Here is a 23,539-nt window from a genome sequence, read left to right as displayed (position 1 = left end):
AGCTACAGCTGTCATCAAACCGCCGACATATGACATTTCTACTAAAATAGCTCAAAATATGACATGACAAAAAATAGCAAAAATATGCATTTATATGACAAAATTACACTTAATTGTGGCTATAATCACCTGATTTGCACCAAAATACAATCAGCCAAGAAAATAGAGACAGAGAAAAAATATGACTTTTCCTAAACATCCAAGCCCTAATAATAACAATAATAATAATACTGTTAATTTCAATCTATGTAAATAAAAATGAATCGCTAAAAGTTTGCTAAGAGAACCCAGGACGGCTGGACCAATTTGGCTAATTGTTTTTTCCAAATATTCTTCCAAGTCTGAGTAAGGTTCTTACGAAGAGAAAAATTGGAAAAATTGCCAGGAAAAACATAAAAGCCCCATTTCTCTTTTTCCATTCAAACTGTTTGTGTCAATCCAGCGTGTTTGCCAAATGTCCGTAAATCTCAATGTTTGCAGGTTATAAATTTCATTTTTTGTCCGTATTGAAGATCTACTTGTGATACAAGTTCTTATAATTTTGTTAATTACCACCTATTCAATACAATAAAAACGTAATAAAAACTTACATATTTATTAAGTTGTTGATTTGGTACATGTTTTGCTCCTTTTTCATGAGCATCATCAGCCAATTATTATTTACTTAAGGTTATATAAGATCATGAATCCATTCTATTGTATTAAGATTATGCTTGTGAACCTGATTGACAAATCTTATAATATTTTATGAGTCATATAACAATAAAATTAGGTCTTTAAGTTAAAGCACATTTGTCTAAAATCTATCTGTCTAATATTTTATTGACGAAACTCATCTGGTGAACATCCTTAAAATTATTTTAGAAAACCTTTTGAGATCTGGCTAATTGTATTGATTCAATGTTGCTTGACTTGTATGATTGTCGTTGAAACTTCGTTAACTATATTAACAATTTTCTACAGTTGATAATTGCCTATGTTATGAACATTTAACTTGTTCTCGATGTTGCTGGAGTAACATTTGTACAAAATGTATTGGCATTAATTTTATGTTGTCAATACGAGAATATTGTTCATGAACAAACTTGTTGTTGAATAAACACTTTCTGATGTGATGTAGAATTTGAATTGTTCTCGTATGTTCCAAATTGGGCTTGTTGGTATATCTGTAATGAAAGATAAAATGTATGTTTATGGTTTTGATTATATTTCTGTATAAACTTCTTATAGAAAGAATTGTCACTTTTCTTTCTGCTGCATAATTGTCTAGTGTTACTCCTAGCCTCTTGAGAACTACTTGTTGTTCTGTTTGCACTCCTTGTATTATATGAGTGTGGATGAGTTTACGTTTTGGCGGGGAGTGGGAAGGGGAAGTGAAGATAGGCGGTGCATTGATGGCTGCAATGGATTGTGGAGGGGACTGCCTAGGAGAAGTAAGGGGAGGAGTTGAGTTTGTTTGCGTCAATAAGCCATTAACTTTTCTCGGATTAAAATGTTTATAGAATTTATTTATATCAGACTAGCTGATGTACCTTTGCTTCGCTACGGAATTCTACATTGTATACAGAATTTTAGGTTAGGTAGTGTACACCTTGTGAGCAAGATTGTATTATATTGCATAGCTCTTAACGTTACCCTAGAAACGCGATGGGGAAGTCACCGAACGTCTTTTCTCATATGAAGACTGGGTTAGGGAATTTTCATTGTAATTGTAGGCCTGCTTGCCTAGCATTAGTCACAGTAAGGTTTGGGAGTTTTCATTATAACGGCAGAGATTCACTCTCCACCTGCTTTTTTACATCCTCAGAAAGACTGTGTTAGTAGTTTTCCCGAGTGAAGTGAACATAGGTCATTACAATGACGTCAGTTAGGAATGGCACGATTAAAAGCAATAACGTATGAAATACTCGATCAAATGAAAAACCACGCATTTTCTCACTTTTAACGAATGGTACTTCACTGCCGATCTAACAGTCCAAAGTTCCAGAGCTGGAATGACCAAGCCGCAGACAGCCGTGATCCGTGAACACTCTTAGTCTTTCTTCGGCTTGGTGGTGGGGGGTCGAATAGTGGAAAGACCCGGGGCAAATCTATGCCCTTTTACTAATCTATTTCCTAGGAGTACCCGATGTGTCGGAAAATCTCATTTCACTACATCGGCGGCACAAAAATCTGATTTGGAGGCAAATTTTTCCTCCAGGCAAGAGGAGAAAACCCTTCTTCACTACTAATTTGGAATAAAATGAATGTAGAATTTAATAAAAGTGAAGAGGAAGGCGCTTTTTAAGAAACGGCTCTTTTCAGGGTTGAATTTTGAATTATTTAGTGAATTGTGGTGCTATAATTTGGAATAGGCCTAAATTGTAATTCTAGACCAGGTCATACTACTATTACTAAGTGAGCCTCTGCCGAATGTGCACACTGCTCATTCAAAACAGCGCGTCAGAGTAGGGATCGAATAGCTGGAATACTATGATGAACCAGTATGTTACGTACCAGCAGTACGGTATCAGAAAATGTTTGAAGCAGAGGACTGCCATGCTAAAGAAGAACTAAAGAAGGTTTTGTAACTCCCCAGCTATTTCCCACCAATATTCAGTCGGGCTGTTATACTTGGTACGCAACAGTAATCCCATCTATCGGAGTTGAGGGCACCATAAGAGGCAAAGAACATCACAACAAACAATGGTCAATGTATTGTTATTGTTGATCAATGTTGTGCGCTTTCGATATTGTAGGCCTTCACATTTAGTTTTCTTCCGACTCTGAAATACTGCTCTTATCATAGTCGGTACGGTAAAACTGAATAAAAGGTAATGATCGGAAATTGTATTCTCTATAACTTTTGTTATGTAGTTCTTTTCTATAGGACCAATAACACAGGTATTTAAAAATTAAATTTTAGGCGCCTACCCCTAAACTACCATTTCATCCAGAGTCAGTAAAATTGTCTATAGCTTAGACTATAGTTTCTTCTTCCTGACTCTATATACCGAATTTCATTCAATTCTGTTCACCGATTTTCTCGTGGCTCGGCGTCGATGGGGAGTTAGCAACAAAAATTGAAATTCATGAATATCTGTGTTATCATAGCCGGTACGGTAAAAATGTTTAAGACATAAATGATCGAAAATTGAATTCTATGTAACTTTAGTTATGTAGTATTTATCGATAGGACCACTAATAATATGAATATTTGAGAATTGAATTTTAGGCCTTCCCCTAAACTACCATTTCACTCAGCGTGAATAAAATGATTTATAGCCTAGATTGTAGTGGCTCATCCTCCGACTTCACATACCGATTTTCATTAAATTCTCTTCAGCCGTTTTCTCGTGATGCGTGTACATACATACAGACAGACAGAAATTACGGAAAAGTAAAAAGTGCATTTCCTTGTTACTGTATTAGTTCCAGTAATTGTACTAAGATGGGGTTCTTTATTTCAATTTCGTCATTTAGGTTTTTATTTTTGTTATATTGCTGATCTAAATGAATGTATATGTTTTCTAATTGTCATTTCTTTTCCTTTTTCTACTCTTCTTAAAATTCTTAAATCCCTTTCAATAGTTGTTAAACTGTGTCCAGTTTCTAGCATGTGTGCTCCCATTGCAGAATGTTTCTTGTGTTTGGCTGCATTTACATGTTCGAGATATATCATAAAGCTTCGGGCAGTTTGGCCAACATACGAGAAATTGCATTCTGCACATGCAAGCCTATATATTTCAGATCCTTGATATTGATTACTATTTATATTAACTTTATTGTGGTTGAAGAAAATATTTCGGTTCGTGTTTTGGGTTTTGAAGACAATGTTAATATCTTGTTTTTTGATGGTATTAGTGTCTTGGAATATAGCGGGGTTAGTAAATGTAAAAGTTGCAAATTTGCATTTCTTATTTTTATCTGGTATGAGACTTGTGGCCAATTTTATTTTCACCTTATTAATGATCTTGTTAACGCATCTCTATTTTATAACCGTTATTGAGTGCCAGGTCCTTTATGAAATTAAGTTCTTTCTTTAAACTCTTACTTGTTAGTGGAATTTTTAGGGCTCTATAAACTAAACTCAAAAATGGCGCCTGTTTGTGAGAATTGGGGTGGAGTGACTCATTTTTAATCGTTACTGGAGTAAACGTCTGTTTTCTATAAATTTGGAAATCAAATTTATTTCCTGCTCTCTTTACATTTATATCTAGAAAACTTAGCGAATTGTTACTTTTGTCTTCTTTAGTGAATTTTATGTTACTGTCTAATTTATTTAAAACATGCAAAATATTATCACTGTTATTCAGTTTACTGTCTATTATAACAAACGTGTCATCCACGTATCTCAGCCAAAGGTTTAGTCCTATGTTATTCAAAATTTTAACATGTTCTAGATGATCCATATAGATGTTAGCTAATATACCTGATGCAGGGTCACCCATTCCCAAGCACATTTGATGATATATCTTTTGATTAAATGTAAAGTAATTATTATTTAAAACAAATCTCAATACACTTATGAATTCTTCTATTTCACACCTACTTAATTTGCTGTGATTGAATAAATTATGTTTGATTATATTAATGGTTTCATTAATCGGTACGCAACAGTACATGTTAGTTATAACATATGAACACATTTTATGATGTGGTTGCAGTTTGAATTTATTAAGGTTATCACAGAATTCTATTGAGTTATTGATTGTAGAATTATTGTAAAATTTATAGTGCTTTTTAAAAAATAATGTATACATTTAGAAGTCTTATACGTTGGGCTATTCATGCAGTTGATTATAGGTCGAATGGGTATATTAGCCTTATGGACTTTGGGCATGGCTCTGGCTGTTGGTATCTTGGGATTCATATTTATCAGTTTCTGACACTCCCATTTCATTACAGATATACCAACAAGCCCAATTTGGAACATACGAGAACAATTCAAGTTCTACATCACATTAGAAAGTGTTTATTCACCAACAAGTTTGTTCATGAACAATATTCTCGTATTGACAACATAAAATTAATGCCAATACATTTTGTACAAATGTTACTCCAGCAACATCGAGAACAAGTTAAATGTTCATAACATAGGCAATTATCAACTGTAGAAAATTGTTAATATAGTTAACGAAGTTTCAACGACAATCATACAAGTCAAGCAACATTGAATCAATACAATTAGCCAGATCTCAAAAGGTTTTCTAAAATAATTTTAAGGATGTTCACCAGATGAGTTTCGTCAATAAAATATTAGACTTGGACAGATTTTAGACAAATGTGTTTTAACTTAGACATAATTTTATTGTTATATGACTTGTAAAATATTATAAGATTTGTCAATTAGGTTCACGAGCATAATCTTAATACAATAGAATAGATTCATGATCTTATATAACCTTAAGTAAATAATAATTGGCTGATGATGCTCACGAAAAAGGAGCGAAACATGTATCAAATCAACAACTTAATAAATATGTAAGTTGTATTACGTTTTTATTGTATTGAATAGGTGGTAATTAACAAAATTATAAGAATGTGTATCACAAATTGAATGTTATCGGTTAAAATGGGTGAATATCGGATTAAGTACAAAATTTCAAGCCGTATTTGATGCCGTTAACAAAAAAAAAAAGGTTTCCAAAATAATTGAGTGTGAAAATGTTAATATAATGGAATGTTACCTCAAATGCAAAATCTTCATTGCATAGAACTTATGTCATAACTCCTATTTTATATTCACTATATTTGTAATTTTTTCACTGCTGGGAAAGGAACATTTCAGCTCGACGTAGATAAGTTTGTTTTTAAATTTAAATAAGAACACACACTATTTGTGTTTCTTTTTAGTCACAGAGATTTTTATATGCAGGCATGCAAGTCATTCGCTAGCCAACTTCTTTGCTATTGAATTTGTATGGGAGGTCAAAGCGAGGCAAATGGTTTCGGATATGGAAGTTATTTTTAATACAAACACCAAGTTCTTATCTCTCAGTGTGTGACAGGAAGAATGCCTCCTTGGGTTTTGGTTTCGCACGGGCTGGCTGTCTGGTTACTTAGACCGCCGGTTCGGATCTCCCAAACATACGCTCTCCAGACAGTTGCATGCAGTGTCTTGTTTTGTTATAGTTGGAGACCTTTGTCTACCCTCATTGTTTTTAAATCTTCGCTTCTCAACAAACAAGTTCGATTTCTTTGGTTGATTGGTTTATTTTTTGTGTGCTTCCATATACAGTATACTCATTTCAAGACTCATGCCGCCTATAAGACGCAGGTGTAGAAACTTTGGTCGAAGAACTCAAAATGCTACAAGCCAAGCTAATTTTCAGTCTAATCGGACTGCACAGCAACGTGAAGAGCGAAATGAAACTGAAAGGATTCGAATATCACAAACCCATGCAGCTCGTTGTTCAGCTAATAATCTTGCAAGTTTGAATCGAGCTGTGTTCAGTTACGATGTTTCAATTGACTACAGTGCCTACCAGTGCGTTGCTATTGGACCTTTGCACTCAGTTTGTCAAAATTGTAAGGCATTGAAATACAAAAATGAAGCCGCTGGATTGTGTTGCACAAATGGCAAAGTGAAATTAGTGCCATTGATTCCACCGCCAGATCCATTGTATTCATTGGTTTCAGGAACAGGAACAGATTCCATACATTTCCTTACAAATATCCAAAAGTAAAACAACTGCTTTCAAATGACTTCATTTGGGACAACAAATGTACTTTGGGACAATTTCATGCCAACTTTCAAGGTAACATATAACATGGCTTTCTTTAAACACATAACAAACGGACTTATCCCCCATATTGCTTTGTTTATTTTATTTTATAGTTTTTGTGACAAAAATAATAAACCTGTCCTCAATTTACAGATTTTTGAACTCGCTGGATTTGCCAGGATTGCCGCCTCACATTTTTCAATTAAAGGTCGGATCAGTGGTCATAATGTTACGAAATATCAACCAACCGCGTCTTTGTAATGGCACACGGGTAGTGGTGAAAACATTACTGAACAACGTGATCGAAGCAACCATTCTAATGGGGAAGTACAAAGGAGAAGACTTTTTGATACCACGCATCTCTATGATTCCGACTGACATACCATTTGAATTTAAACGACTGCAGTTTCCAGTGCGGGTCGCTTTTGCTATGACCATAAATAAATCCCAGGGACATCATTGAGTGTTTGCAGCATTAATCTTGAAAACCTATGTTTCTCACATGGCCAATTGTATGTTGCTTGTTCCCGTGTTAGAAAACCATCAACTTTGTTTACGCACCAGGTAATCAAAAAAAATATTGTGTACTTTAAAGCTTTACAATGAAAAATATCTTCCTACGAAGAAAGGGGAGTAACTTTTGCCACATTATCTTCACGCCATCAACTTATTGAATTACTTGATTTGCAACGGGGGATAATTATGGCTCTGTGAGGGATTTGAAGACCTGCTGAACAGTTCCCATCTACGTTACAGTCAATCAGGGTTATTTCTGGGTAGTGATATGCTGTGACCTGTTTGAGCATTTCCTTATTCACGTTTTTCCAGTTGTTTGTTACTAACTTTTGGTAGTAGTAGAAAATTAACTCATTTGATGTTGATAATGTAGTCATTTGCATTATTCTGATTTTTGCGTGCAGTACAGACTGAATTTTCAGTTCGTTCCATTGTCATTTACGTGTTCAGTCTAGTTTAACATCTTGTTCACCTGGCGAGTTGGGCGCGCGGCTGTGAGCTTGCATCCGGGAGATAGTGGGTTCGTACCCCACTGTCAGCAGCCCTGGAGATGGTTTTCCGTGGTTTCCCATTTTCATAGCAGGCAAATGCTGGGGCTGTACCGTACTGGAAACCACGGCCGCTTCCTTCCCATTCCTAGGCCTTTCCTATCCCATCGTCACCATAAGACTTATCTGTGTCGGTGTGACGTAAAGCAAATAGAAAAAAATGCCATGTTGTTCATTACAACATGTAAGTTAGTCACTGATGTGCAGTAGGGAATGACATTGTTATTTAGCATTACAGGAGGCACATAACTACATTTTAGCTAATTCAAATATCTTCTGGTACCAATGATTATAGGTTGAAATTTATTAGCACTTATTGACATGCAGTTACTCACATGGTAGTACCTCCATAGTATATTGCTGGTTGTTGGAACGTTACAAGGCATTTCCTTCTGAAACTCCCTATATATCTTTCAAACAGATTGTTAGGAAGGGGAGATGTCAAAAACATATCAGATGTAAGGCTTTTCAGGCGTTTGCTCTATTAACCAGCGTTTTGTCTTAGGTCTGACACTAGACTCATCAGAGTGGGATGTGTCAGACACTACCGACTAATGCTGGGGTGTATGCAGGTGAACTTATAAGAAGCCCTTATAAGAGGCACAGTCTGATAACTGCATGCAGGAGATAAATCTCCACAATGGAATTATTGCCCGCCTAGCAATTCCGAATGGAAAATTCTAAATTCCCATGGAGGGAATTAGATATTTTTCACCAATAGAGTATAAAAGCAATAAAGCAAAACCAATAAAAGCAACTAACAAAGTTAGTAGTGAACTCAGTGGGCTGTGGTTGACATGTGCAGCAGAATCCAGGTGATGCTGAAAATCTTTTAACATCTCTTCAGATTCACTTATTTTCTTCTTCGCTCTCATTGGAGTCATGGTGGTGAACAGAACATTAAGTGATTTTTAAACTTTACCTAGCCACACTTGCACACACTTTTTGCACCTTATATTGCAATATAAGCTGGATCTTTATGGAACATTATTACGCTTACACACCTTGTAAGTCGCCATGACACCAATATTGGTATGCAAGACCAATAAAATTATTATTATTATTATTATTATCATCATCATTATTATTACTATTATAAGGAACAAGTGACAAACACAAAACAAAGACTAGAAAACACTGAATTTGTTTGCATAATGGTAGTGCTACAAGCTACAGTTTATTGGATCTCAAACTTATGTAGTAAAAGACCATAATAATGGTCTTTCGGAGTTAATCAGCAAGTGATAAATAGTGTAATGCTTTGTGGAGAACTGCAAATGAACCAAAATCTGCAAGGATTATCCAAGCTACTTTAAGTCACGCACTCGTCTGGTCTGGTGAAACATGGTGGAATAGTTTAATCGATACTATGAAACAAATCTGTCCATTATACTGTTACAATAGAGGCTTGCTTATTGTTGATACCCACTGCTGTAGTTCCATTGCTTACGGCCACTGAGTGGTATTACACAGTTTATAAGTTCATTGACCAGATTGCTACTTCTGCAACATCTGAAAGGATTATTGCCCCCTTTCAATGCAACATTCATTCAACATTTACCCATCAGATATGGTTACCTCTGTAGCTTGACTATCTACTTTACTGAGGGGCTGAAGTCTTCCCATCATCACAAAATCACATGGTTCACGTTTTCATTTCATGACATACAGGAAAGCATTGAAGTAATGGGAAGGGTGGTTTTTAGTGGTTTAGGAAAAGTGTAAGACCTTGCCCCATGTCCCATGTGTAAAATTTTGGGAAAGCTTAGAGGAGTAAAATATTTAAATAGAAACATTTTAAGTTGTAAAAGTAGTGTACACAAGAACCTCGTTTATCCGGCCCTCATTAATCCGGATCTCCATTTTATCCAAATCGAAAATAATAGTACAGTTTTTTACTTGTACAGTATTTCTTTTACGGGGTCAACTCTTCTTGATTGTCTTTGCTGCCAAGGATAGTTAAGGACAGGAATTGGAAGTAATTTGGTCATGGTCTATCAAAGGTACCGTCCCAGCATTTGCCTGGAATTGAGAATGGGAAACTGTGGAAAACCATTCCTGAAATCACGCTCTTCTGAATGCACTGCATTACTAACGTGCCTCAGCACGCAGAGCTATGCCACTCGGTAAACATTGTTTCAATGCGCCGTCTCATCCAGGAGTAGAAGAGTTTGTCAGTTTTTTATATCCGAGTAAAATTTCTGCCACCTAATGTAACAGCTCTGTTGCAACCAATGGTGTATTGGAAAACATCAAGCTGTTACACTGGAGGCAGCTGCTCAGCAAACTGATTGAAAAAGAGGGGTAATATGGTGTAATTTCAGTATTAAAATCAATTACTATGAAAGGCATTATTTATATGATCGCGTCTGCATGGGATCAAGTTAGTGAAATGACAATTAAAAAGTCTTGGAAACATCTATAGCCTTCTATCTGTGCATCTACCACCGAGGTTTGTGAAGTTGTGGACGCTTCTGCGTTCCTTGACACATTTGCATGCATTCCCGGGTGCTCGGACGTAGATGAGAACGACGTAAATGATTGATTGAAAAATGACTATTACAAGATATTAGAATCATTCCATATTGACGGTTTTCACCTTTGTAAAGTGAATAATGACTGTAAATCAGGCTATGGCATAGTGACAGATAAAGAAATTATTGCCTCTTGTTCCTCAGCAGGTAATGACAAGTGTGATAGTGAATTTGAAAATGAAACCAGTTTTCCATCAGAAGAAACAATGACTCGTGGAGAGACAGCAATGCAGCTGGACAAACTGATGGCCTATTTAGAATCCCAGACTGAAACTACACTGGCAGAACTGATGTTAGTAAATCATCTTTGTGATCGTGATGCACGCAAACGCTATACAAATGTAAAACAGAAAATACATTATTTTAGTGCATAAAACAGAGTCATAAATGTAAGAAAAGTGCCCTGATATTTTTTTGTGCGATTGAAGAAAGGTATTACTGTACAACTTATGTTAATAGATTATGTAAAATGTACTGTATTTTTTTCTCCAGATTATCTGGATTTTTGATAATCTGGATCAGTTCTGGTCCTACTTAATCTGGATAATCAAGGTTCTTGTGTATTTTAAAGTGTTGTTGTGTGGTGATGTAAGTGGACAAAGCAGGTTGGTGTGAAATTGGACTAGGACAGGAAAGTGTCCTGTAACCTTTACTGTTAATAATGTTGAGTAATGTGAAGGCTGCAAAAGTAATGCTTGTTCAATCCTATCTACTTTTTTTCCAATGCACTGTATGTACCAGTATGCACGTTTGTTTTAGCTACTGGTTTAACATTGTACCAACTCATTGATGGTTTTTGGTGACACAATGATGGAGAAGGGTTAGGATTAGGAAGGTAGCAGCTGTGGCCTTCATTAATGTACGCTCACAGCTGCACAACCATGATACTGAAAGAATTTCCTACATTATACTAGCCGAGAACTCTGAATGATGAAGTGAAGCTTTACTAATAGTTGAAAGGAACAACCCCCTTGGTTTTGGTGTAGTAATTTTTATTGCACCACCTCTTTAATTCACTGAAATGTTTCAAATTCTAAATACTATTAGTTGTTTGAGTTTTATTTTTAAGCCTTACTTGATCATTTTCCTACAGGTCGTAATCGCTGGGTAGTATATGCACCCGAAGTAGGGATGGATTATGATGGTAGCCAAGTACCTGCTGAATGGTTTGGCTGGCTCCATTACAAGACTGACCTCCCACCACATAAGGTTAGTACTAAATACAATATGATGCACCTTTAACTGTAGCAAATCTTTTCACTTGCAAGGTAGAATGTTGACATAGCAAGGGAATCAAATTATAAAAGATTTTACTACCTTACCAGTAGTTGCCTAGCAAAAGTAGGCAACTTGATTACATCTTAATTTGTTAAAGCTAACTTGCATGTTTCCAGTGTTTTCTATTAATATTTTCTTCAAAACTGTGTTCTGTGTTTTCTTATGGTAAATGATGGGTCTCATTAAAGTAAAACTTATGATTAACATAAGTTTGAAGGTGTGCTTTTGATGTGTGAATGATATTAGACATGTACAGTTTCTTTTACTGTGAATATGAGTGTCTTAGTGAAGTAATTTGTGTAATCATTATGTAGTAGCTGACTAAAATATCATGCCATGTAAAGTGAAACAAATACCAATAGAGGGCCTGGTCAAGCAAGCTGTAGTGGGGACCAAGGAGACTTTGGACAGTTACATTATTTAATTTTTTTTTTTTTTTTTTTAAGGTTATGTTGGGCTTTACAGAGAATTTTTTAAAATGTCAAAATGAAGCTACACGTTTTGACTAGAGTATGTTATTTACCCCTGCACTGGTCGCGCACCTGAAGAAACCTTTTCAGTCGCACTGAGTCTGAGAGGTTCACTTCTTTATTTTGTGAAATGTCTTCAAAATTTAGTGCCAACTATGCACGTAATTTTATTATTTTGATATTTGATCCCTTTTTAAAATAATTATGTGTGTTTTTATGGTTTTATTTACGATATTTATGCTTTTTAGTCGGTCAACACGATTGTACCAAATTATATTGGGTGTTATGCCTTAACTATGAAACAAATTACCTGGATCTATTATCCCATGTAATTTTTTTCAGGATTAGGGCATAACACCCAATATAGTTAGGTACAATCGTGTTGACCGACTGAAAAGCATAAATTTCCTATATTAAGGCAGTACTGAAAATGGCTTCCAACACAATAATGGTTTTATTCACATCATATTACATTCAGCAAACATTTGTTTAGTAAACACTCTCTTATTCATCAAAAGTAGTAAGACAATGGAAAAACAGATGGAATTAATGCATTTATACAAACCTTTAAAAAATCAACCCTCACAGGATTTTTCAAGAATGCAATCATGTTTGTGACTTACAATTTCTCTCAGAAACAAAGTCCACAAAGGAGATTTGCATGTTCCAAACATATGTTCTGTCCACAGTTTTCACAGTGGTACCTCGTGAAACGATTCTTTTTCACACCACAGTCTTGAAATCTTTTCCTTGATTCTGAGACTTTCGGCTGGTTTTCTTCCTGTTCTTCTTGTGATGATGTTGCCGCATCTCTCTTGAGTTTTTCATTGATGTGTTTGGGAAGAGTTTTTTCTGACCGTGTGAGCTTCTACTAGCTGGACTGGTAGCTTTCTTAGGAAATGATGCCTGCTCCCTACAGCAGCGTTGTTATTGCCAATGTATGTAACTTGTGAATTTATTCCAGCAATGTTTAGCATGGAAAAAAATACTACCATGGGCCGACGTCTAGTTTTCCTAGAAACGTATGTTGCAGAAAGCTGATCCACGGTGTCAACACCTTCCTTGGTGCAATTATAAAATGGAATGATTTCTGGCTTACGATCGTCTGCTGTGCTTTCGTTAATGGCACAATCGTGGTGTAAAGATGAGACCAGTAGAACGTTCTTGTTCTTTTTTGGGATGTAGGTAACCAATGTTATGTCCTTCTGGAATGCAAATTCACTTAATTTCAGTCTCTTTTTTTACATTGGTAAAACTTTGTGGTATTTCAGTCTTGTTTATACGGATTGTTCCGACAACTGTCAATTTTTCCTTCAACAAATCATGTACCAGTTTGATTCTAGGGAACCAGTTATCCATAGTGATGTTTCTACCAGTTCCATAAATTGGAAAACACAGCCTCTTTACGATATCGCAGGACTGTTGCTAAGTGAAAAAGGACCATCTGGTTGTTTCCGAGCGTATATCTCTAAATTCAGAGTGTAGAACATCCGTGCATCTGCTAGAGCAAATATTTTAATCAAGGTAATGAATTTCATGTTGTTGGTCTGTATTGCACTGAGAATAACACATGAATTATAACACAGTAGAGATTTCCACCTATTTAATACTAAGATATATTTACATTACATGGGACTAGTTTCAACCTTCCTTGAGGTCATCATCAGCCATATTAAAACATACACAATGTATTGTAAAATCCTAAAACATGTTTTTTTAATGGTAAGAATCTTATGGATATATAATTTACAATATGAAGTGTGGTTGAAATGTTGCAAATGAAAATAAGAGATATTCCATGTGATGCAGGTGAGTAATAATTAATACAAGTAAATAATACATACTAAGAAGTCGGGAATAAAAGTACAAATGAGGTGCTCTGTGTTGTAAAAATTTATGCACTAATGGAATTCAGTAGGTCCTGGTAATAATGAACACAATGTAAAATGACACATATAAAAATATACAAGTATGTACAATGTCTGGGTAGTAAAATGTGGTACTCTCTAGATGCAGAGCCGACTTTACACTGTATCAGCTTAAGCAGAGAATTTGGCAGTTGGTGTATTAATTAACCAAGCCGTGTTGATGGGCTGCATTGTTGATTGTTGGAGTTGTGCAGAATGTGAAGCTATTTTGAATTCTTGTTAAGAAGAGAGTAGACACTGCACATGAAGATATTAATTGGTGGAATTCTCAGTTCGTAGCGGAAACCAAATTGGACTTACGATTACCATAAAGTAAAAGGACGCTTACCTCGCGCTGTGGTGTGTGTAGTTTAGCTGATAGTGTGCGACTGGAAGCGGGAAGAGAAATATGGGCAGGGAGGAGGGCAATGAACCCGTCGTACCAAGCTGACAAAGGCAATGTAACAGTAATCATGGATAAAAAAGAATATATTGAAAAAACAAAAAACTGTTTCACAGACAGCTCATTTTCCATAATCAAATTGACCCCACCCAAAAAATTCAAAAACTACTAAAACTCTTAAAAACACTTAAATTTTATTTACTGAACTGGAAAAATCCAAACTCATACATATGAACCCAGGTCTCCCCACTGCTAAAGCTCTCCCCAAAATACACAAAGCCGGAGTTCTCATTCGCCCAATTATCAACTGTAGACCAAGCCCCTTGTACAAAATATCACAATTCATCCAAAGTTTCTTAAGGAAAAATTATCAATTTTTATCCAAAAAGTTTTTTAAAAACACATCAGAGCTAGTAGAAAAACTAAACAAGTTCAGTATGCAACCTGATTACTCAATCCACTCTTTCGATATTGTAAATTGTACCCAAGCATACAAGTATCAAAATTAATCCCGATAATTAAAAACTTAACCAAACTAGAGATACAAGACTTTATCACAGTATTAAAACTAATCGTCAACAATAACTTTTTCACTTTGGACAATGTCATATATCAACAGGATGGCAATGGGATCACAAGCCTCAGGCATCTTGGCAGAAATATACCTAGACTTCCTCGAATACACCAAAATTGACAATGAATTTGAAAACATTCACTTCTGGGCCAGATATGTTGATGATGTTTTCGTAATCATGGACGAAAAATCAATTAACACGTTGGCTGCCAGAGCGGTACATTGTACCGCTGAGTGAGTGTCTCACGAGGCCACGGCGGTACAAAGTACCGCTGACAGGTGTTGCTATTTGACTTTCCCTGCCGGGCCGGCGGACCGCTGAGCCGTTGAATTCGCTATGCTAGCGTGCCGCTATGGCCCCGGAGCAAATCCTGGCGTGCTTGGTTTCCAAAATATATTCTTTATTTTTTTAATAATCCAACCTCCTTTTATTGGCAATATTTGAGTATTTGTCCAATCAGTTTAGCTATGCGCTTAGGTATGCCGGGATAGCTAACTCGCAAGCTCAAGATTTTGGAGATCGTGGGCGTGAATACTACTGTCGGGAAACCTGGTTATGGATTTCTGTGATTTCCCATTTTCACCCCAAGCTTATGCTTACCTAATCAATAGGCCACACTGATTCCTTCCAAATTGTTGCACCCATACCTGAGCTGATTTCTACGGTTATCGCAATAAATATAGCGTAAAAATGAGCGTATTTGTATTTTCTAAATTGTCAACATTCATTGACAACATAGCAAAATTTTACATTACCGTTGAGCATTTGGCAAGGAGTAAACAGGAAATAAATATATTTCAAATTTAATTTGGTGAAGAGTTTTTTGTGTTGCAAAACACAATAGATCAGTTTGACATGGACACTACTTACCAGAGATCTCATACTGAACGGCTAGCGTCATTATCTTCCGAGTTCGAGAAGAAAATGGTTTCATTTTTATAACTAACCTCTCCGTTCACTGGTAAAATGACTTAGAAATATCTCGCAAGTATTTCACACACACCCTACTGTAAGAGAATGAGTGCCTTGCGATTGTAGTCCTAAGCGCTAGTAAACAAATCGTGGCACGCTCTGTTATCTACAATGTGTACTATCAAGCGATGCAAGCTTCTGGTACTGCTAGACTGTACCGCTCTGGCCGTCTAGGCAAAACCATGCAGTAAACTTTTCTGTGGGGCCACGGCGGTACCTCGGGGTGCTGAGAATATTTATTGTATTTCGTACGTACATTGAACACTTAAGTGAAATATTACTTCGAATTTTGCTTTACTGCTTATTTACTACATGCATAGTAGAAAAAATGCTTTGGCCACCGGGACATTTCTTGCTATGTGTCCTGGCAGTCAACGTGTTAACACTTCCACCACCCTCTTAAGACTCAACAGTATTGATCCTCATATCAAATTCGCACTAGAATCCGAATCAAATAAAAAAATCAACTTTCTAGATTTAACTATCACTAGAAACTCAGATTCTTTCAGTTATAAAATATTCAGGAAACCTACTCAAACAGCCTCCACCATTCGCCAAGATTCAGTGCACCCCCAGTCCCACAAACGAGCTACATACAATAACCTAGTTCATCGAGCCTTTAGCATACCTTTGTCCAAGAAAGATCTAAAGAATGAACTTAACACAATTCGCAGAATTGCAGAATTGCTTCAGCAATCATTTTATCAATAAACACAAACATCGCCCTAAAACTACCCTCAAAAAAGAAATAACTAAACCTCTAACATTTTCCACCTTCACGTTCAACAATGATAGTTACAAGTTAACCAATATCTTCAAGAAACAGGGCGTTAAAATAGCCTTCAAAACGAACAATAAAAACCTGAACGTTTTACACATTACTTTACATATCAACAAGACCAGCAGTTTTTTAAAATCAGGAGTTTATAGGATCAAATACAATACCTGTGAAAAATCCTACATTGGGCAAACCGGAAGAAACTTCAATATAAGATACCATGAACACACTAACGCTATAAAATACAATAAGTTTTCAGCTATCGGCCAACACATGCAAGATTATAACCATAATTTTACCAGTATCGAACAGGACAGGGACATCTTTGAATTAACAAACAAGGGCCCTTTACTGGAAAATTACTACATACACCTAGACCAATATTTTAACGCTAATTACAATCCTAATGAAATCTCAGAGAAACCCAACATACTTTTCGATTTATCACTTTTCTCAGAAACAATAATGCAGCCAACCAGAACTCGATCCTAAGTTTAATTAAAGGTACTTTTCCAAAACAATTACCCTTCCTCCCACACCCTTCAGCTCTGACTTAACTCCCCTTTCCAAACCCCCCCAAATCCCATCCCAAGCCACCACCACTCTACCTAACCCAAATGCGCCTGTCCTCCTCCTCTCCCATATTTCTCTTCCCGCCACCACTCGCACACTATCAGCTAAACTACACACACCACAGCACGATGTAAGTGTCCTTTCACTTTATGGTAATCGTTTCCTCTTTCTGCGTACTTTGCTTTTTACTGGCTTTTCTCAATTTTAAGAGGTCCAATTTGGTTTCCACTATGAACTGAGAATTCCACCAATTAATATCTTCATGAGCAGTGTCTACTCTCTTCTTAACAAGAATTCAAAATAGCTTCACATTCTGCACAACTCCAACAATCAACAATGCAGCCCATCAACACGGTTTGGTTACTTAATACACCAACTGCCAAATTCTCTGCTTAAGCTGATACAGTGTAAAGTCGGCTCTGCATCTAGAGAGTATCACATTTTACTACCCAGACATTGTAGATACTCGTATATTTTTATATGTGTCATTTTACATTGTGTTCATTATTACCAGGACGTACTGAATTCCATGAGTGCAAAAAAATTTTACAACACAGAGCACCTTATTTGTACTTTTATTCCCGACTTCTTAGTATGTATTATTTACTTGTAGTAATTATTACTCACCTGTATCACATGTAATATCTCTTATTTTCATTTGCAACATTTTAACCACACTTCATATTGTAAATTATATATCCATAAGATTCTTACCGTTAAAAAAACATGTTTTAGGATTTTACCATACATTGTGTATGTTTTAATATGGCTGATGATGACCTCGAGGAAGGTTGAAACTAGTCCCATGTAATGTAAATATTGTAAATACATCTTAGCATTGAATAGGTGGAAATCTCTACTGTGTTATTTTAATATTTTAATGCCATATTTATTGGGCTTGTTGGGAATAAACTGGCAAAAACTACACCGATCCCTGAAACCTTCATGTTTTTCGTGCATGGTAGCATATTCCCCAATAATGTATGCATTCCAATTCCCATGTTTCCTTGTTGTCAAATCGTAAACAGTGAAACAAAAATGATCTAGGATGTTTTCCGTTCGTTACAGGCTAAAACGTATAATTTTGTCAAATTTCAATTATCTTCTTTTTCTTCTGGCAGATTATGCCGCAATCTGGATTTTGGGCGAGGCGGGTAAAAATTACGACTTTCAGGAAACTAAACCAAAAATTATGGAGATGGTCATTATTACCCCTTAAGCGGAAAACTGTACGAAAATTTCGCTAAAATAGTCAGTGTAACAGAGGAGAAATTTAGGTCCAGTGATTCTTAGGTAAACAAATAATAAGAAGATGACTAATGGTGTTATTACTTAATCTATTCGAGGGCGGTTATAACATCCAACGATATTCCGCCAATATACCGCAGATAGGCCGATTGACGCCTCTCTTGCCTTCTACCCAAGGAACAACCACGAATTTAAAAGCATGAGGAGGAAAATGACAATAAGTTGCTTCCCTGCTGGCATGCAGTCAGAGACGTTGCCATGGTAACCTGTAGGTTCGATGTCGGTCTGTCGGTCACTCAATGCAGAGCATGATACCAGCGGAAAATTGTAAATTTCTCCGTCATGTGAAGAGTAAGGTAAATTATGAACATAACGAAAGTTGTTTATAATGAAGAGACGTTTCACGTACGGTAAACGAAGTTTACAGAAAATCAGTAGTATAAGAGAAAATGGAGGAAAACCAGAATAAACTCTATTCAAAGAGTTTAAAATGATATGCATATAGAAACCTTCCCCGGGATGAGTATACTCTAAATATGAAGTTTGGTTGAGATCTATCCAGCCGTTTCGAAGTGACGGTGGAAAAATCATTCTGGTTTTCCTATAAACCCCCGGTCTATTGAAAGATTTTAAAATAATATGCATATCGAAACCTTCCCCGGGATGAGTATACTCTAAATATGAAGTTTGGTTGAGATTTATCCAGCCGTTTCGACGTGATGGTGGAACAGACAAACAGGCAAACAGACAAACAGACACAAAACGTAAAAACCACCGATTCGGTCTTGAGTTGACCTAAAACGGATAAATATCTGAAAAATTGGCAAAAGAAAAGAAATTACAGACAGCGGACCCCCTACAATTTTATTTATATAGTTAAAATAACTTGTCCTGACTGACTGACTGACTGACTGATCATCACTGAGCCAAAACTACTGGACATAAAGAAATGAAATTTTGGGGATATATTCATATTAAGATGTAGGTGCTCGCTAAGAGAGGAGAAATATTAAAATGAGTGTATCTATATCTCAAAACTTTTAAAGTTTATAGATGTAAAAATTGGTATTTAAAATCTCCTTTAAAAATAAAGACATACAGATATTTTTTCATTTTTGTAAAATCCCGATAGGAAGGGTGGAAAAGGGGTTGAATGCCTTTAATGAGGCTACTTATATTTCAGAACCTGAAGATACTACAGACCTGAAAAGGTATTTGGGATCTACTTTAAAAATAAAGAAACAGGTATTTTTCGTTTTTTGGATGGTCCAAATAATGGGGGGTGAATTTTTAAAATGAGTGTGTCTACATTTTAAAACTTTACAGATGTAAGAATTGGTATATAGAATCTCCCTTAAAAGTAAAATAACATGTATTATTTTGTTTTCTGCAAATCCCAATAGGAGGGGTGTAAAAGGGTGAATAAAGGGTTGAATGCTTTTAATGAGGATACATATATCTCAGAAACTGAAGATATTACAGAACTGAAAATATGTATATGGGGTCTCCTTTAACAATAAAGGAACACATATTTGTTGTTTTTGGAAAATTCAATTAATGGCGATTAAACAGGAGTGACAAATTAGGGTGGATTTTTTGAAAGACTATATCTACAGAATATCTGAGAAACGTAAAATGTTACAGACGTAAAAAGTGGGTATTTGGAATCTCCTGTAAATGTAAAGAAACGTAGGCGATTTGTTTTTGGAAACTCCACTTACGAGGAACAAAAATGGGGTGAAATTTTAAAATGAGAATTCCTACAGTATATCTCAAAAAACTTAACATGTTGCTGAAGTGAAAAATGGTATTTTTTATCTCTATTAAAAATAAGGAAACGTGTATTTTTATTTTTCGGAAATACCACTTGTGTGGAGGGGGGGTAAAAGTGACAGAAAATGGTGTTGAATTCTTTTTAATTAGGCTACTGATATATCAAGAATGAAGATGTTACTGACGTGAAATTTGATATTTGGAATCTGCTTTAAAAGTAAAGAAACACGTATTCTCGGAAAATCCAATGAAGGGGGTGCGGGTGAAAGAATTGAAAAATTGACGTAATTGTATGAGAATATATACATCCAATAAAAACTACAGTTGTTATAGATGTGAACATTGGTATTTAGATCTCCTTTAAAAACAAAGAAAAACTCGTTTTGGAGGGGGAACCATCTTGTTGGGGCGGGAGTGAAAAGGAATTGAATTCCTTTCATGAAGACACATAAATCAAAAACTGAAGAAGTTAGTCGTGATAATTGGTATTTAGAAGATCCTTTGCTATTAAAGAAACGAGTATTTTTTTGCTGGAAAATTCACTTGGCGGTGGGGAGGAGTGTGAAAGGAAGTGAAAAAGTGAATTATTTTTATGGGGATACTTATATCTGAAAACTGAAGGTAATAGACGTGAACATTGGTGTTTGGAATCTCCTTTAAACATAAAGAAACACACCTTCTTTTAGATTTTTTGGTGGGGGGAGGGTTAAATAAACTTAACGGCGATGGGGTGTAAAAGGAGGCGAGACCAATTGATTTTACTGTTCATAATGTACTTATAAGGAGCCTCCGTTGCTCAAGCGGCAGCGCGCCGGCCTCTCACAGCTGGGTTCTGTGGTTCAAATCCCAGTCACTCCATATGACATTCGTGCTGGAAAAAACGGAGGCGGGATTTTTTTCTCCGGATACTCCGGTTTTCCCTCTCATCATTCATTCCAGCAACACTGTCCAATATTTAATTTCATTTCATTTTGTCATTCATCGATCATTGCCCCAGAGGAGTGCTTCGGCAGCGGCACAATTCCTATTGTCGCTAGATGGGGCTTTATTCATTCTATTCCTGACCCTGTTGAATGATTGGAAACAGGCTGTAGATTTTCGATGTGCTTATTCTGATCACAAACCGATCATTTTTAATCTTTCCTGGGTTCGTTTTCAACAGCCATCTTTTCCTTCGGAGAACGTTCTTAGATTACAGTAGACTCTCCTGGTATATAAATAAAAATTTAAACACATTTGAAATAAACGATAGGAATGAGATTGACCGTCAAATTGTTCACGTCAATAGTAAGGTCAATAATGCACGGAAGTATGTCATTCGTATCGCCAGAAATCCCGCACACTTGCCTGCGCGCGACAATGGTGCTGGTCACATTGTCAACAATGACAATGGCAGCAGATGTAATTTACCGCCAAGTAGAGGTCTTGCATTTTGCTGTGGGGTCCAGAACATCTAATAATAATAATAATAATTATTATTATTATTATTATTATTATTATTATTATTATTATCTGGACAGTCGTTAAATTGTGCGGACCGCGCTGGCCTGGTAATGACTACGAATACAGTCTGGCCGCGGGTTCAGTACCGCCAAGGCACCCAAGACAACACCACACCAGATCTCCTTCAGGATTTGATCCGTACTAAAAATGCTTATAGGAAAAGTTGGCAAAGATATAGGGACCCAACTCTCCGTGTGGAATACCCGGACCTAGCCCGGGAAGTATGAAATAGATTGCTGGAAAGAAAGATTATAAAATGTGAGGAACTTTGACGTAATCTCTCAGAAAACGAGTCAGATCGTGAATTTCGGAGGATTATATGAAAAACTTTAAGCATTCAATTATAAATTTCAGTATAATACCGTAGCAAAGCACAGGTATCTTGCTAGTCTATATATATAAAATAACTTGTTCTGACTGACTGACTGACTGATTCATCATCGCCGAGCCGAAACTACTGAACATAGAGAAATGAAATTTATGGGATACATTCATATTAACATCTAGGTGCTCGCTAAGTGAAGATTTTTGGATATTCCTTCGCTAAGAGGGTGAAAAGGGGGGTGAATTTTTAAAATGAGGATATCTATATCTTAAAAACTTAAAGGTTTAGAGTCATAAAAATTGGTATATGGAATCTCCTTTAAATATTAAGAAACTTTTTTTTTTTGTTTTTGTTGTTTTCGGAAATCCCATGAAGGGGGTGGGGAGGGGGAAGGAGTGAAAAATGGATTGAATGCCTTTAATAAGGATACTTATATCTCAGAAACTTAAGATGTTAGAGACCTAAAAATCGGTATATGGGATCTCCTTTAAAAATAAAGAAACATTTATTTTTTTGTTTTTGGAAAATATAATTAATGGGGGTTAAACAGGAGTGACAAATTGGGGTGAATTTTTAGAAAGACTATATCTACACTATATCTCAGAAACGTAAAACTTTACAGACGTAAAAACTGGTATTTGGGATTTCCTGATAAAGTAAAGAAACAGGTATTCTCGGAAAATCCAATGAAGGGAGGGGGAGGTGAATGTTTTGAAAAATTAATTGAATTAATTGTATGAGGATATTTACATCTAATAAAAACAAAAGTTGTTACAGACGTGAAAATTGGCATTGAGATATTCTTTAAAAATAAAACCGCGTTTTTTTGGGTGGGGGTAATCATCTTTGGGAGCGGGTGTGAAAAAGAGTTGAATTCATTTCATGAGGACGCATATCTCAAAAACTGAAGATAATCTGTATTTAGAAGATCCTTTACTATTAAAGAAACAAATATTTTTTGCCGGATAATTCACTTAAGGGGGGGAGTGTGAAAGTAAGTGAAAAAAGTGAATTATTTGTATGGGGATACGTATATCGCAAAACTGAAGGTAACACACGTGACCATTGGTATTTGGAATCTCCTTTGAACATAAAGAAACACTCCTTCTTTTTGGGGGGGGGGGTAAATCAACTTAACCGCAGTGGGGTGAAAAATGAGGTCCTGGACGTGTAATGACTACGAATGCAGTCCGGCCGCAGGTTCAGTACCGCCAAGGTACCCAAGACGACACCACCCCGGATCTCTTCAAGGAGCTTTTGTGGCTCAGGCGGCAGCGCGCCGGCCTCTCACCGCTGGTTTCCGTTGTTCAAATCCCAGTCACTCCATGTGAGATTTGTGCTGGACAAAGCGGAGGCGGGACAGGTTTTTCTCCGGATACTCCGGTTTTCCCAGTCATTAATTCCAGCAACACTCTCCAATATCATTTCA

General features: G+C 36.3%; 1 protein-coding gene across 2 annotated transcripts in view; it reads left to right on the top strand.

Moving 5' to 3' along the window:
* Positions 1-23,539, top strand: part of ND-B17.2 (NADH dehydrogenase (ubiquinone) B17.2 subunit) — a 94,379-nt gene that overhangs the window by 50,608 nt on the left and 20,232 nt on the right. For both annotated transcript variants that reach the window (XM_067141270.2, XM_067141271.2), the window contains exon 3: positions 11,399-11,514. In XM_067141270.2, coding sequence (XP_066997371.1) covers positions 11,399-11,514 — 116 coding nt within the window. The remainder of the gene's footprint in view (positions 1-11,398; positions 11,515-23,539) is intronic.

The sequence above is a fragment of the Anabrus simplex genome, chromosome 2 (assembly GCF_040414725.1).
Source record: "Anabrus simplex isolate iqAnaSimp1 chromosome 2, ASM4041472v1, whole genome shotgun sequence".
NCBI lineage: Eukaryota > Metazoa > Arthropoda > Insecta > Orthoptera > Tettigoniidae > Anabrus > Anabrus simplex.
Note: the sequence above shows the minus strand (reverse complement) of the source record. Positions and strands in the feature narration are given on the sequence as shown.